Genomic DNA, 17,109 nt, shown 5'->3' on the forward strand with positions numbered 1-17,109 from the left:
TAAACAATAAATAGATGACAAAACATCAGAATTCTTGATGGGACACAAACAGCTTTAACGTAATTAGTAATCATGTCATAACAACACAGAATTGACAAGTCAAATTTACTGCCATTATCTGGGCTTCCTTTAAAGAGTTCAGATCCCATCCATAAGTGTGAACAGAGAGGTGAGGGACCAGTTCCGGTCGACCCTTAACAATTTCACTGAAGGTCAGGGGCAACCATCTGACTCCCATCTTCTCCATGACAGAGGTTTCATGTGGAAAAGAGAACTAAAAGCAAACTCAACCTAAGCCAAGGTGTACTTTGAACTACACGGTCAATCACAAAATCTTCTTACCAACAGCTTGCTAAGATAATTTAACTGTGGTGTGGTATGTTTTAAGAAACGGAAAATCTTTTGCTTTGACTGTTAAGACACTATGAGAGTAATAATGTGTGAAAGTGATTTTAACACGAAAAGCACATTGTGTTTTTGAGGAAAACTTACAGATGTAGCTGAACTCTGCTGGGGGGTGAGAGTCCAAATTTCCGGAAGCGACCTTTCCATTAACTGCAGAGTATCTTCAAAGGCCTTCTGTAATTCCCTTCCTTGCTCATCAAACTCAAAGAGAAAGAGCATCTTTAAAATATGGCATATTTCATCTAGAGAGAAGAAATGTGAGAGAGTGGTTAAGTTGTAATACCAGCTCCATTGCTAGAATCCTAACAGATTCTTTCCCAAGCAAAAAATATCTAATATCACACAATATCTTCCATATTTTCTCCTTTCTCCTCCAAAGCTAGAATAATTTAATGTATCTACTACAAAAAGAAAACAAACCCACTGCAGCCCAAGCAGGGGGTTAGTGTCTCCTCAATCCTTATCCTGATGTCAGCGATGCATGCATGTGTGCTAGGTCACTTCAGTCGTGTCCGCCTCTTTGTGACCCTATGGACTGCAGCCCGCCAGGCTCCTCCGTCCATGGGAATCTCCAGGCAAGAATACTGGGGTGGGTTGCCATGCCCTCCTCCAGGAGATCTTCCCAACTCAGCGATCGAACCTGCGTCTCTTACGTCTCCTGTATTGGCAGGCAGGTTCTTTACTATTAGCACCATCTGGGAAGCCCCCAGGGAAGTTCCCAAAAGGCCAAATAGAAAGATAGATGTCTTTCTCCAGACCAATAAGACTTATTCCCAAGTCCATGATGTAGCAAGTGAAGGGGATGGACTGGATTTTAATCTTTATTTTCATCCCAGAGCAAACCTGCTTAACACTTTAGGCTCTGTGTGGCCTTGGGTAAACTTTTTGACTTCAATGATCGTCCTTCACATCTTGGGTAGGTGAAAGCCAATGAGAAAGGCCTCTGGGCTGAGAAGTTTTGTTTTACGAATGTGCCCTGAAGTGATGTATTTACTAGGGTTTTTATGTGGGCAAGAATCATCAGTATTGAAAATATACCTTTCAATTTCTCAGTCCCCTGCACCACTTCACTCAATGCCTCCAAAAGGGCCACATCCTCCAGTGGACTCCCCTCCTTGAGGCTGTGCTTCTTCCGCTCCGCTTTGCGCCGATTCTTAGATGATCGCCTGTTAGAAATCAGAGATGTTTTAAAAGGGGCTCTCCTTAAGCCCTTCCCACATAAATCTGAACAAGACAAGGATGCCCACTCCCAGTACTTCTCTTCAATGCCGTACTGGAAGTCCTAGCGACAGCAATCAGAAAAGAAAAAGAAACGGAAGGTCATCAGGAATTGTCATTAGATAGGGATGACATGATACTATATTTGGAAAACCCTAAGGACTCCACTGGTGATAGAAGCAAGGTCCGATGCTGTAAAGAGCAATATTGCATAGGAACTTGGAATGTCAGGTCCATGAATCAAGGCAAATTGGAAGTGGTCAAACAGGAGATGGCAAGAGTGAACATTGACATTCTAGGAATCAGCAAACTAAAATGGACTGGAATGGGTGAATTTAACTCAGATGACCATTATATCTACTACTGCGGGCAGGAATCCCTTAGAAGAAATGGAGTAGCCATTATGGTCAACAAAAGAGTTCAAAATGCAGTACTTGGATGCAATCTCAAAAATGACAGAATGATCTGTTCGTTTCCAAAGCAAACCATTCAATATCACGGTAATCCAAGTCAATGCCCCAACCAGTAACGCTGAAGAAGCTGAAGTTGAACGGTTCTACGAAGACCTACAAGACCTTTTAGAACTAACACCCAAAAACGATGTCCTTTTCATTATAGGGGACTGGAATGCAAAAGTAGGAAGTCAAGAAACACCTGGAGTAACAGGCACATTTGGCCTTGGAATATGGAATGAAGCAGGGCAAAGACTAATAGAGTTTTGCCAAGAAAATGCACTGGTTATAGCAAACACCCTCTTCCAACAACACAAGAGAAGACTCTATACATGGACATCACCAGGTGGTCAACACCGAAATTAGATTGATTATATTCTTTGCAGCCAAAGATGGAGAAGCTCTATACAGTCAACAAAAACAAGACCAGGAGCTGACTGTGGCTCAGATCATGAACTCCTTATTGCCAAATTCAGACTGAAATTGAAGAAAGTAGGGAAAACCACTAGACCATTCAGGTATGACTTGAATCAAGTCCCTTATGATTATACAGTGGAAGTGAGAAATAGACTTAAGGGACTAGATCTGATAGACAGAGTGCCTGATGAACTATGGACTGAGGTTCGTGACATTGTACAGGAGACAGGGAGCAAGACCATCCCCAAGGAAAAGAAATGCAAAAAAGCAAAATGGCTATTTGGGGAGGCCTTACAAATAGCTGTTAAAAGAAGAGAAGTGAAAAGCAAAGGAGAAAAGGAAAGATATAAGCATCTGAATGCAGAGTTCCAAAGAATAGCAAGAAGAGATAAGAAAGCCTTCCTTAGCGATCAATGCAAAGAAAGAGAGGAAAACAACAGAATGGGAAAGACTAGAGATCTCTTCAAGAAAATTAGAGATACCAAGGGAACATGTCATGCAAAGATAGGCTCGATAAAAGACAGAAATGGTATGGACCTAACAGAAGCAGAAGATATTAAGAAGAGATGGCAAGAATACACAGAAGAACTGTACAAAAATGATCTTCACGACCCAGATTAATCACGATGGTGTGATCACTCACCTAGAGCCAGACATCCTGGAATGTGAAGTCAAGTGGGCCTTAGAAAGCATCACTATGAACAAAGCTAGTGTAGGTGATGGAATTCCAGTTGAGCTACTTCAAATCCTGAAAGATGATGCTGTGAAAGTGCTGCACTCAATATGCCAGCAAATTTGGAAAACTCAGCAGTGGCCACAGGACTGGAAAAGGTCAGTTTTCATTTCAATCCCAAAGAAAGGCAATGCCAAAGAATGCTCAAACTACTGCACAATTGTACTCATCTCACATGCTAGTAAAGTAATGCTCAAAATTCTACAAGCCAGGCTTCAACAATACATGAAAAGTGAACTTCCAGTTGTTCAAGCTGGTTTTAGAAAAGGCAGAGGAACCAGAGACCAAATTGCCAACATTTGATGGATCATCGAAAAAGCAAGAGTTCCAGAAAAACATCTATTTCTGCTTTATTGACTATGCCAAAGCCTTTGACTGTGTGGATCACAATAAACTGTGGAAAATTCTGAAAGAGATGGGAATACCAGACCACCTGACCTGCCTCTTGAGAAATCTGTATGCAGGTCAGGAAGCAACACTTAGAACTGGACATGGAACAACGGACTGGTTCCAAATAGGAAAAGGAGTACGTCAAGGCTGTATATTGTCACCCTGCTTATTTAACTTATATGCAGAGTACATCATGAGAAATGCTGGGCTGGAAGAAGCACAAGCTGGAATCAAGATTGCTGAGAGAAATATCAATAACCTCAGATATGCAGATGATACCACCCTTATGGCAGAAAGTGAAGAGGAACTAAAAAGCCTCTTGATGAAAGTGAAAGAGGAAAGTGAAAAAGTTGGCTTAAAACTCAACATTCAGAAAACGAAGATCATGGCATCTGGTCCCATCACTTCATGGCAAATAGATGGGGAAACAGTGGAAACAGTGTCAGACTTCATTTTTCTAGGCTCCAAAATCACTACAGATGGTGACTACAGCCATGAAATTAAAAGACGATTACTCCTTGGAAGGAAAGTTATGACCAACCTAGATAGCATATTCAAAAGCAGAGACATTACTTTGCCAACAAAGGTCCGTCTAGTCAAGGCTATGGTTTTTCCACTGGTCATGTAGAATGTGAGAGTTGGACTGTGAAGAAAGCTGAGTGCCAAAGAATTGATGGTTTTGAACTGTGGTGTTGGAGAAGACTCTTGAGAGTCCCTTGGACTGCAAGGAGATCCAACCAGTCCATTCTGAAGGAGATCAGCCCTGGGATTTCTTTGGAAGGAAGGATGCTAAAGCTGAGACACCAGTACTTTGGCCACCTCATGCGAAGAGTTGACTCACTGGAAAAGACTGATGCTGGGAGGGATTGGGGGCAGGAGGAGAAGGGGACGACAGAGGATGAGATGGCTGGATGGCATCACTGACTCGATGGATGTGAGTCTGAGTGAAGTCCAGGAGTTGGTGATGGACAGGGAGGCCTGGTGTGCTGCGATTCATGGTGTCACAGAGTCGGACATGACTGAATGACTGAACTGAACTGAAGGACTCCACATAAAAAACTTCTAGATCTGATAAATGAATTCAGCAAAATAGCAAGATAAAAGAATGACATCAGAAATTGTTTGCATTTCTTTATAATAGCAATGAAATATCAGAAAGGGAATGTGAAAAAACAATACTTTTCAAAATCGCAGTCCCCAAAACAAAATACTTATGAATAAACCTGATTAAGGAGGTTAAAGACTCATATGCTGAGAACTATAAAACATTAAGAAAGGAAACTGAAGATGATTCAAAGATATGGAAAGAAATCCCATGTTCTTGGACTACAAGAATTAACATTGTTAAAATGGCCATATTACTCAAAGCAATCTACTGATGTAATGCAATCCCTATCAAATGACCCATGACAGTTTCACAGAACTAGAACAAATAATCCCCAAATTCTATGGAACCATAGGTGACCCAGAACTGCTAAAGCAATTCTGAAGAAAAAGAACAAAGCAGGAGGCATAGCCTTCCCAGACTTGAGATGTACTTCAGAGCTACAGGAATCAAACCAGCACGGCACTGGCACAAAAACAGACATGTGGCTCAATGGAGCAGGAGAGAGAGCCTAGGAATAAACCTACACACCTACTACCAGTTAGTCTTCTACAAGAGAGTCAGGAATATAAAACGGGAAAAGCCTCTTCAGCAACTGGTGTTGGAAAAGCTGGACAGCCACATGTAAACAGACGCAGTTAAAACATACCCTCTCACTGTACACAGAAATAACCTCAAAATGGCTTAAAGACTTAAACATAATTAAGACATGACACCATAAAACTCCCAGAAGAGAGCACAGGCAAAACATTCTATGATAAATTGTACCAATGCTTTCTTAGGTCAGTCTCCCAAGGCAATAAAAATAAAAACAAAAGTAAACAACCTTACAAGCTTTTGCACAGCAAAGGAAACAATAAAAAAAAATGAAAACGATCTACAGAATGGAAGAAAAATATTTGCAGATGATGCAGTAGACAAGGGCTTAATTTCCAAAATACACCAATAACTCATACAACTCAACAACAAAAAACAAACAACCCAATCAAAAAATGGGCTTAAGATTTTAACAGACATTTCTCTAAAAAAAAAACCATACAGATAGATGGCCACCAGGCATGTGAAAAGATGCTCATCACTAATTATTACAGAAATGCAAATCAAAACTACAGTGAGGTACCACTTGACACCAGTCAAAACGGTCATCATTAATAAGTCTACAAACAACAAATGTTGAAGAGTGTGTGCCGAAAAGGGAACCCTCTTGTAATCTTGGTGGGAATGTAAGTTTCTACAGCCACTGTGGAAAACAGTATGGCAGTTCCTCAGAAAACGAAAAACAGAATTACAATATGATCCAGCAATCCCACTCCTGGGCATATCCTGGAGAAAACTCTAACCCAAAAAGATATATGCACCCCTATGTCCATAGCAGCATTACTCACAACAGCCCCAAGACATAAACAACCTAAAGATCCACTGACAGATGACTTGATAAAGAAGATGTGGTACATACATACAATGGAATACTAGTCAGACATAAAAAGAATGAAACAATGCCACCTGCAGTATCATGGATGCAACTGAGATTATCAAAGTAAGTGAAGTCAGTCAGAAAGAGAAAGAAATACGGTATCATTTATACACGGAATCTAACATACAGCACAAATGAACCTACGAAGCAGACTCACAGAAAACAGACCTGTGGGTGCCAAGGGGAGGAGAGGGAGAGGGAGACGCATGGACTGTGGGTTTAGGGTTGGTGGATGCCAAGTACTACACTGGAATGGATAAACAAGACCCTACTGTGTAGCACAGGGAACTATATTTGATATCCTGTGATAAACCACATGGAAGAAAATAGAAAGAAAGAATGCATGTATGTGTATCACTGAGTGACTGTGCTGCGCAGCTGAGACTTTCACCTTGTAGATCAATTATGCCTCAATAGAGAAAAAGAGAGCTCTCCTTGCGCTCAGCAGATTACAATGAATGTAGCAGTAACTATGGTCACCGACTTTCTGGGAAACCAGGGTATATACAGATGGTGCTTGTATTTTGGGGAAAATGGTGAAGGTGATAAAAAATTCAACTGGTAGTGAAAAGGCAGGAAATAATAAGGAAAGCCCTAAAAAGTGATGCCTGGCCTTGAAGTTTTGATTAAGATGCAGGATACAGGAAGCTTGGGGCTGGTGCACTGGGATGACCCAGAGGGATGGTATGGGGAGCGAGGTGGGAGGGGGGCTCAGGATGGGGAACACATGTACACCCGTGGCGTATGCATGTTGATGTATGGTAAAACCAATACAATATTGTAAAGTAAAAAAAAAAAAAAAAAAAAAGATACTGAATAAAATGAGATTACGTCTGATAATCAGAGCTGGAACAATGAGAACAACCAGCTTCAATTTTGTAGTAAAAAGCAAATAAATTTAAAGGCAACAAAATTAAATTTAAGAGGACAGACATATCAGATTGGAATTTGAATATCATAAAATGTATAAATGAACCCCACATTCTTTCCTGCCTCAGAGGTCTTTAATTATGCCATTTGTTTCATCTGGGACCCTCACCCCAACTCCCAAAAGCCCAGTCTGGGTGGCTTTCCTGCAGTTTCTGTTTATCCCACCCAATCCCACAGATGTCCACTCTAAATTCCTAAAACACCACTTGGTTTAAATATATCATCATGCATTGTTTTCTGTTTCCCAAGTAAGTCTACAAATTCTTATTAATTCACATCTCCTTAAAAGGCTTCTGTAATATCCACTGCAGCTAGTTCAGTAAACACTTCTGACCAACTGAACTTTGAAGAAGTGTGAACTTGCTTTTCTTTATAATCTTTCTAGTTTTTCAGTGCCTACACATTACATATAGTCACTTAATATTTGTTAAACGAATGAAATCAGATGTTAAATATAAACTGAGTACCCAGTGTAAGTGCCGTATTAGCAACGGGCAAACACACAGGCCACGAAGCTGCAGCAGAAGACACCTGAAGTCAAGTCTGATCTCTCGGACACGCTGGGAAGGTCCTTACACAACTTCCACAGTCCTCCCCCTCCTGCTGCACTGTCCTGGTGGAAAACTGACCTCTTCACTTCTCCTTTCTCCACACACCCAGGGGACGGTCAGTGTGCTGAGTGCACGTGATACGTACGCTGATATCCTCGAGTTACTATGTGAGTATCCGCCACTCAAGTTACTGCCGCTCATGGTACTGCTGGTCTCAGAGAAGAGGTCTGACTCTGGACCGTGGGGCGCTTCATCATCTAGAAAGGAAGAACCAGACACAGAACTGAAGGCCCCTGCAGACAAGGCTCACCTGCAGCAGGGTGAATGAACCATCGTTATCCAGGTCACCTCTAACGAGGTAGGAAAACCAGTACAAAGCGGATCTAAAACAGGGCACACGTGTACAAGTGAGCCACTAGACTGGCACAAGGCTGCGCATCAACTATTCATCAGTAAAAAAGGAGGTGCTCTGCTTGTGCTCAACAGACCACAGTCAATACAGCAGTAGCTACTAGTCACCAATAGACAGGAAATACAATTTTACTACTGTAAGCCAGCTCTTTACCAAACGTCTTTATTCTTTTCTTAAAGCAAAGGAACTTCTGGAGATGAGGGCATTCATTCTGTAAACACTGCAGTCAGTTCCCCTGGCTGGGTGAGTGGGGGATGTTTGGTAGACCAGTACCCATGACAAAGACACACACACGCCCTTCACAGAGGCCTCAGACTTCCACTTGGCACAGTAACCTCACTGCAGGAGGCACAGCAAGCGGCTAATAAGACCAAGTGTGACGCTGCCCCCAGCAGCCCCGAGCTGCACTGCCTCCGGGCAGGCACTCACCCAGGCTCACGGGCTGGGCCTGCTCCTTCAGCTCTCGGACCACCAGCAGACGTTTTTTATGGCGGCTGAATGTGGCTGTCTGAGAGTCCAGAAACGCCATATAATTTTTCTGGGCTGAGGGTACAGATGGAAAATAATTTAAACATGTTTAAGCAAAGGGAAAAAAATAGAGTGAGGGGTTAGCAAGGGAGTTGGAGCTTAATGAAAAGAAAACAAGTTATCAAGTTTTTCAAGTACGATTTTTTTCTTTAAATTTAATGGAGAATTAACCAACAATGCTTTCGGAGAATGAACTAGAGATTGAGATTCAAGATCTTAAAGTTCATCAACATTATCCTAGAAAACACTCTACCACTAAACTTTTAAAATTACCTGAATAAGAGTCTTTAATATCTAACCCAAGAGAGGACTGGAAAATAAAAGGAGTGTACAGGAAGCTATTAACAAAAATAGGAAGCAAGTCATGAAATGCTTCCTAAACCTATGAGTATTCAGTCTTTGCTGATGAATAGTCAGCATTTTTCTAGGTTCTCATTAGTGGAGAAAAATTCAAGTAAGACTGAGCTAGAAGGATTGTTACAGGGCCCAGAAGGATGCTTCCAGGACCCAGGTAGGAGTACGTATAGAGAATGATGCACAGAGAACTCTCCCAGTTTTAAGTTGGACAGGGTAGTAGAGAGCAGACAGGGTAAGAATGTGAATGCATGTTAATGTCAGAAAGGCTAGACATTACTTACAGGGCAGACTGTGCAGGGCTTAAAAGCAACCTCTACTCCCAAAGATGTCTATACGTCAAACTGACATCCTACTCCTACATTTTGCATTTAAGGAATTACAATGTACACTAGAGTATTCTAGAACTGATTAACACTCATCTGTTATTGATTAACCTTCTGCAAAGGTCCTTTTCATTTTTATTATTTTTTTGGACATGCTGTGCAGCATACAGGATCTTAGTTCCCCGAAAAGGGATTGAACCTGTGCCCCCAGAACTGGAAGCTGTCTTAACCACAAGGCCACACGAAAAGCCCTTCTTTTTATTGTAAAAAAAATTTTTATTTTGAAAGTTCTAACCTACATTAAAAGTTGCAACAGTTCAATGAATACACACACACACACACACACACGCTTCACTTAGATTTATCAATTATTAATATTATTCTATATTTTTGGCTTCCTGTTTCTCTCTCCACTCTCTCTCACACACACATAATTATTTTTGTGGAACCCTTTGAGAGGAAGTTACAGATACCATCCTTCCCTCCTAAATACTTTAGCATTTCTCTCTTAAGAATCAGGATATTATGTATACAATCACAATACAACTATTAAATGCAGAAAATTAACCATGACATGATATTATCCAATAGCTCATATGCAAGTTTACCAACTATTCCCCAATGCAAAAATTTTTAATTGTATCTTACCCACAGGTTTTTAACATTCAAATATTTCATGTCTGACTATTTAACATCATTGTTGCTACTGTTTAGACACTAAGTCTGTCCAACTCTTCATGACTCTATGGACTATAGCCTCCCAGGCTCCTCCATCCATGGGATTTCCCAGACAAGAATACTAGAATGGGCTGTCATTTTTCTTCTCTAGGGGGATCTTCCCGACCCAGGGATCAAACCCACGTCTTCTGTAATGGCAGGCAAATTCTTTACGACTGGAAGCCCATTTAACATAGCACATTTAAAAACCGTGGTCAGAATTCAATGATCTCACCCAGGGGAGAACTCTGGTTGACTCAGTAAAATGCATTCTTTCATCACTGACATGATTAAAGGATGTAACAGCAAAGACAGTCCTCTCCCATCTCCCTCTCCCCCATCTTGATATTTCCAAATCAGGAATTCTTTCTAAAACACAACCCTCACCTTCTAGAATGGAAGGCTTTATGTTGGTTTCTATAATATCTGGTCTGTTATACTTGTGTACCTAAAAGGAAAAATAAGATAATTTTAGGCAGGAAAACTTCAAGTCACTGGAAACTTAAGATGCTAGGGAATGGATCACTTTCAGAGGTGACCAGGATATTTTCCAGAGGAACAGGCCTACAAGGCGGCCAAAGAAAACCCAAATCATTTCAGTAAAAAACAGTAACATTTCACATTTAGAGGACTAATTCCACACCTCAAGAATAAATTATTTAAATGATTTAAAAAGCACTGCTTATCCTTAGACCAGAACCTGAACTACTTCTACCAAACCTTGGAAGCTTCAGAAGACCAGGGACTCCGGCTGACACCGTGTCCCCCGTGCAGGCCCTCGTTCTGCTGAGCACTTCAGGCAGGGAGTTCTGAAGGCCTCTTACCAGTCTCAGAGCTTCTTCCCAGGCAGCTCCTTCTAACAGCACGAGCACAGCTTCTTCATGGTCCTGACAAGGGAACATCAAGGAAGATAACAGGCTAATGGGGCAAGCGTATCAGATGCCACCATATCAAACTGCAAAACTGCCCAAAGGGCTGCCTCTCTTGCTCACAATCCCAGATCTCAGCATAGGGTCTGGCCTAGAGCAGATGCTTGATAGATGCTGATGCAAAAGACAAATAAGGAGTGTCAATTCTCTAAATGACCACAAAACACAAGGTGAGCATCATCTCTCTACATCCCTGAGCACTGAAACCACGAGAGAGACTGTTAGAAATGCCCATTTCCCCAGCTGCACCTCCAAGTCTGATTCAGGAGATTTAGGTGGGCTCCTGAATTAACAAGACCACACTTTGAAAAAAGGGTAGACTAGAACTGTAACTTTCCAAACCGTTTTTTCTTTTAATGCTTATTTTTTTCTCTTTGCATTTCAAACAACTTCAAACCTACACAAAACTGAAATTAGTAGACATGTATATCCTACAGTCTTTAAGCCATTTGTGATGCTTACATACTTACCACTAAGAACTTTTGATTAGGTACCCTAATATATAATTACGTTCTTAAAAAGCACATAAAACAAAACACGTTTTTAAAAGATGAAATAAGAGACAACTGGCTGGATTTCTTCAAGTAATCTCTATCATAAAAAAGGTGTGTATAAACTAGATAAAAAGGGATTTAAAGAACATAACATAATGAATGCAATACATAGACCTAAGAGGAATCTAATTTGGATCGATCTACTATAAACAACTTTGGAATATTGAGGGAACTTAACTTTTCATTATTGGATAAATTAAAATGTGTTAACATGGAGAGAGGAAGATTATAGCGAAACAAACCAAATTTACAAAAAGTATACTTTCATTTTGGTGAAAAAGTACATCTGTGTGTAGTGTGTGTGTGCGTGCATGCATGTGCGTGCGTGTGTATGGGAGTGAGTAGGGAATACAGAGAGGAGAGAGGAAACTCTAGAAAGAAACAGTCGCACAGAGTCGGACACGACTGAAGCGACTTAGCATGCATGCTCAAACTAACGCACAACTGCACTCATCTCACACGCTAGTTAAGTAATGCTCAAAATTCTCCAAGCCAGGCTTCAGCAATACATGAACCGTGAACTTCCAGATGTTCGAGCTGGTTTTAGAAAAGGCAGAGGAACCAGAGACCAAATTGCCAACATCCGCTGGATCATCAAAAAAGCAAGAGAGTTCCAGAAAAACATCTATTTTTGCTTTATTGACTATGCCAAAGCCTTTGACTGTGTGGATCACAATAAACTGTGGAAAATTCTGAAAGAGATAGGAATACCAGACCACCTGACCTGCCTCTTGAGAAATTTGTATGCAGGTCAGGAAGCAACACTTAGAACTGGACATGGAACAACAGACTGGTTCCAAATAGGAAAAGGAGTACGTCAAGGCTGTATATTGTCACCCTGCTTATTTAACTTATATGCAGAGTACATCATGAGAAATGCTGGGCTGGAAGAAGCACAAGCTGGAATCAAGATTGCCGGGAGAAATATCAATAACCGCAAGTATGCAGATGACACCACCCTTATGGAAGAAAGTGAAGAGGAACTAAAAAGCCTCTTGATGAAGGTGAAAGAGGAGAGTGAAAAAGTTGGCTTAAAACTCAACATTCAGAAAACGAAGATCATGGCATCTGGTCCCATCACTTCATGGCAAATAGATGAGGAAACAGTGGAAACAGTGTCAGACTTTATTTTTCTGGGCTCCAAAATCACTGCAGATGGTGACTGCAGCCATGAAATTAAAAGACGCTTACTCCTTGGAAGGAAAGTTATGACCAACCTAGACAGCATAGTCAAAAGCAGAGACATTACTTTGCCAACAAAGGTCATTCTAGTCAAGGCTATGCTTTTTCCAGTGGTCATGTATGAATATGAGAGTTGGACTGTGAAGAAAGCTGAGCGCCGAAGAATTGATGCTTTTGAACTGTGGTGTTGGAGAAGACTCTTGAGAGTCCCTTGGACTGCAAGGAGATCCAACCAGTCCAATCTGAAGGAGATCAGCCCTGGGTGTTCATTGGAAGGAATGATGCTAAAGCTGAAACTCCAGTACTTTGGCCACCTCATGCAAAGAGTTGACTCATTGGAAAAGACTCTGATGCTGGGGGAGATTGGGGGCAGGAGGAGAAGGGGACGACAGAGGATGAGATGGCTGGATGGCATCACTGACTCGATGGACGTGAGTCTCAGTGAACTCCAGGAGTTGGTGTTGGACAGGGAGGCCTGGTGTGCTGCGATTCATGGGGTCGCAAAGAGTCGGACACGACTGAGCGACTGATCTGATCTGATAAATAAGTTACTTTTAACTAAGAAGGCTAAATAAACATTTTCTTCCCAGACCCCAGAGGATCATTTCAGACCTATACCATGTCCCAAAGAAACACAGTATATGTGTTTTGCTTGACCAGCAATGTGTGTGTGTGTTATTGACATAAAATTCATATATTAATAACATACAATGAATAATTTTAAAGTGTATAATATTAAATATACACATATTTAAAGTGTATACACACTATATCACAATGTTGTGTAATCAAAAGCTCTTCCTACTTTCAAAATTTTTTTTATCATCACATAAATACACTTCATATCCATTAACCAATCCCGCCGTATTTTCTACTCCTCTCACCCCCTGGTAACTTCTAATCTGCTTTTTTTCTCTCTGAATTTGCATAGTCTGGATATATTATATAAAAGGAACCATAAAATAGGTGACTTTTTGTGCCTGGCTTCTTTTATTAAGTGTATGTTTTAAAGATTCATCAGTTCTTTGTTCCTTTTTCCTCCCCTTATTTTTTTGACTAGCAAAATTCAATATAAAATGTACCCTTTTAGCCATTTAATGTATAGTTCAAGGGCATCAAGCAAATTCACATTGTTGTGAAACCACCACTACTGTCAATTTCCAAAACTTTTATCTTGCAAAAAGGAAATTCTATATCCATGAAACAATAACTCCCCTCTCTCCCTACCCCCCACCTTCAGCAACCATCGTTCTACTGTGTCTCTATGAATCTGACTACTCTAGGTACCTCACAAAAGTAGAATTATACAATATTTGTCCTTTTATATCTATTTCATTCAGCATTATCTTTTCAAGTTTTATCTAAACTGTAGCATGCACCAATTTTTCATTATTTTTTGACTGAATAATATTCCACCCTATGTGTGTATGTGTTCAGTTCAGTCATTCAGTTGTGTCCGACTCTTTGTGACCCCTTGAACCACACCATGCCAGGCCTCCCTGTCCATCACCAACTCCCGGAGTCCACCCAAACTCATGTCCACTGAGTCGCTGATGCCATCCAACCATCTCATCCTCTGTCGTCCCCTTCTCCTCCTGCCCTCAATCTTTCCCAGCATTAGGGTCTTCTCCAATGAGTCAGCTCTTTGCATCAGGTGGCCAAAGTACTGGAGTTTTAGCTTCAGTATCAGTCCTTCCAATGAACACCCAGGACTGATCTCCTTTAGAATGGACTGGTTGGATCTCCTCACAGTCCAAGGGACTCTCAAGAGTCTTCTCCAACACCACAGTTCAAAAGCATCAATTCTTCAGCACTCAGCTTTCTTTATAGTCCAACTCTCACATCCATACATGACTACTGGAAAAACCATAGCCTTGGCTAGATGGACTTTTGTTGGCAAAGTAATGTCTCCGTTTTTTTAATATCCTGTCTAGGTTGGTCATAACTTTCCTTCCAAGGAGTAAGCGTCTTTTAATTTCATGGCTGCAGTCACCATCTGCAGTGATTTTGGAGCCCAGAAAAATAAAGTCTGACACTGTTTCCCATCTATTTGCCATGAAGTGATGGGACCAGATGCCATGATCTTAGTTTTCTGAATGTTGAGCTTTAAGCCAACTTTTTCACTCTCCTCTTTCACTTGCATCAAGAGGCTCTTTAATTCTTCTTCACTTTCTGACATAAGGGTGGTATCATCTGCATATCTGAGGTTATTGAGATTTCTCCCAGCAATCCTGATTCCAGCTTGTGCTTCCTCCAGCCCAGCATTTCTCATGATGTACTCTGCATAGAAGTTAAATAAGCAGGGTGACAATATACAGCCTTGACGTACTCCTTTTCCTATTTGGAACCAGTCTGTTGTTCCATGTCCAGTTCTAAGTGTTGCTTCCTGACCTGCATACGGTTTCTCAAGAGGCAGGTCAGGAGGTCTGGTATTCCCATCTCTTTCAGAATTTTCCACAGTTTATTGTGATCCACACAGTCAAAGGCTCTGGCATAGTCAATAAAGCAGAAGGAGATGTTTTTCTGGAACTCTCTTGTGTATGTGTACATATATCATATTGTTCACAGCAGCAGTATCCACAACAGCCAAGATACGGAAACAACCTAGATGTCCATCAACAGATGCATGGAGAGAGAAGCTGTGGTCCATACACAATGGACTACTACTCAGCCATAAAAAAGAACGAACCAATACCATATACAGCAACAGGCATGCAACTAGAGATTACCATAAAATCAGAAAAAGAAAGACAAATTCCACGTGATATCACTTATATGGAGTCAAAATATGACACAAATGAACCATCTATGAAACAGAAACACACTCACACTTATAGAACAGGTGTGCAGCTGCGAAGGAAGGTAGGCGAGGGACGGAGTGGGAGGGTGGGCGAGCAGAGGTAAGCCATTATATATGATGGATGAACAGCAAGGTCCTACTGCATCGTGCAGAGAGCTGTCGACATGTTCAGTATCCAATGGTAAACCAGAGCGGAAAAGAATATAAAAAAGGAATGTGTATATATATATGTGTGTATATATATACACACACACACACACACACACACACATATAAAACCAAATCACTTTCCTGTATATTACCACAACATTGCAAATCAACTATAGTTAAAAAAAAAAAAAAAAGTCAATGCAATTCACCCTATCACTGGTCTAAACAAAAAACGTATCTTAAGAGTCATCTGGTAAAATTTAATACCCGTTCATGATAAAAACTCTCAGAACCAGAAACAGAGGAGAATTTTCTCAACCCACGAAGGCAAGGATTGGCAATTTTTTTCCATAAAAGGCGAGACAGTTAATATTTTAGGCTTTCTGGGACAGACTGTTACAGGTCCTCAAACTGTTGTTTTAAGTGCAACAGCAGCCACACACAATGTATAAGCAATTGGTGGGTCTATGTTCCAACAAAACTTTATTTACAAAACAGGTGGTCAGCAAGCTTTGGCCCCCAGGTTGTAGTTTGCCAAACCCAGTAAGAGCCTTACCAGTTTCTCACATCTACTGAACAAACAACTCCTTTGCCAAAAACTAGCAAACATCACACATAGGGTGAAAGACTGAATTTCTCTAGCTAATATCACTCACTGTAGACAAGACCAAGAGTTAAAAACTCTATAGGGGTCCATACTTAGGGAGATGCTACATTTTTATGAGTTTTTACCTCCAGGAGCCTTAAGAGAACTTCTCATAGTGAATGCGAGGAAATATCCTCATATTTCTAGCAGGGGGGAAGGAAAAAGGAGACGTGAAAATATACCCAAAGCATGCCGATTTTAACAAGACCTGCTCTCAAGAGAAAATATTTTGCCAGAGCCTAATCAAAGAGGGTTTCACCAGGACCTCCAATGTGGGGGCAGAGAAATACCCAACTCGGGCCCACTCTAACTTTCCCGTCCTACTGAGGGGTGAAAAAAAACTGACAAGCCCTGGTGAAGTTCACAGCTAAAGCACATACTCAAAGACTGAGGCCTAATCACAGGACTAGAGAACACGTCTCCTCCTACCCAAACCCCAGCCTCATCACGTCACTAAAGGGCTTCTGATCAAATTTCCTTTTACCCAGGTATCACATTAGGCTTTTGACAAAAAATTACAAGGCATTTTTAAAAAGGGATAAAAATGCAGTTTGAAGAGTCAGAGCAAGCATCAGAACCGGACACTGATATGGCAGGTATCTTGAGATTATGAGGCTGGGAATTAAAAAATGAGTATGATAAATATGATAACACCTCAAATGGAAAAAAGAGACAACATGCAAGGACAGATGGGTAACGAGACCAGAGACAGAGAAATCCTAAGAATCAAAGAGAAATGTTAGAAATCACAAGCGAGCCTCCTATCCATTTAATTAACCATCTTCAGTGGGATATGTCTTCATGTTTTCAGATGAATCACCATATTCTCTTTCTAG

General features: G+C 41.0%; 1 protein-coding gene across 1 annotated transcript in view; it reads right to left on the reverse strand.

Annotated features, from left to right (window-relative positions):
* ELP1 (elongator acetyltransferase complex subunit 1) overlaps positions 1 to 17,109 on the reverse strand; it is a 62,272-nt gene that overhangs the window by 5,518 nt on the left and 39,645 nt on the right. The window contains exons 30-35 of the mRNA XM_055579245.1: positions 10,837 to 10,899; positions 10,400 to 10,460; positions 8,517 to 8,630; positions 7,821 to 7,932; positions 1,444 to 1,571; positions 493 to 647 (exon numbers count right to left, since the gene is read on the reverse strand). Coding sequence (XP_055435220.1) covers positions 493 to 647; positions 1,444 to 1,571; positions 7,821 to 7,932; positions 8,517 to 8,630; positions 10,400 to 10,460; positions 10,837 to 10,899 — 633 coding nt within the window. The remainder of the gene's footprint in view (positions 1 to 492; positions 648 to 1,443; positions 1,572 to 7,820; positions 7,933 to 8,516; positions 8,631 to 10,399; positions 10,461 to 10,836; positions 10,900 to 17,109) is intronic.

This window comes from Bubalus kerabau, chromosome 4 (assembly GCF_029407905.1).
Source record: "Bubalus kerabau isolate K-KA32 ecotype Philippines breed swamp buffalo chromosome 4, PCC_UOA_SB_1v2, whole genome shotgun sequence".
Taxonomy (NCBI): Eukaryota; Metazoa; Chordata; class Mammalia; order Artiodactyla; family Bovidae; genus Bubalus; species Bubalus kerabau.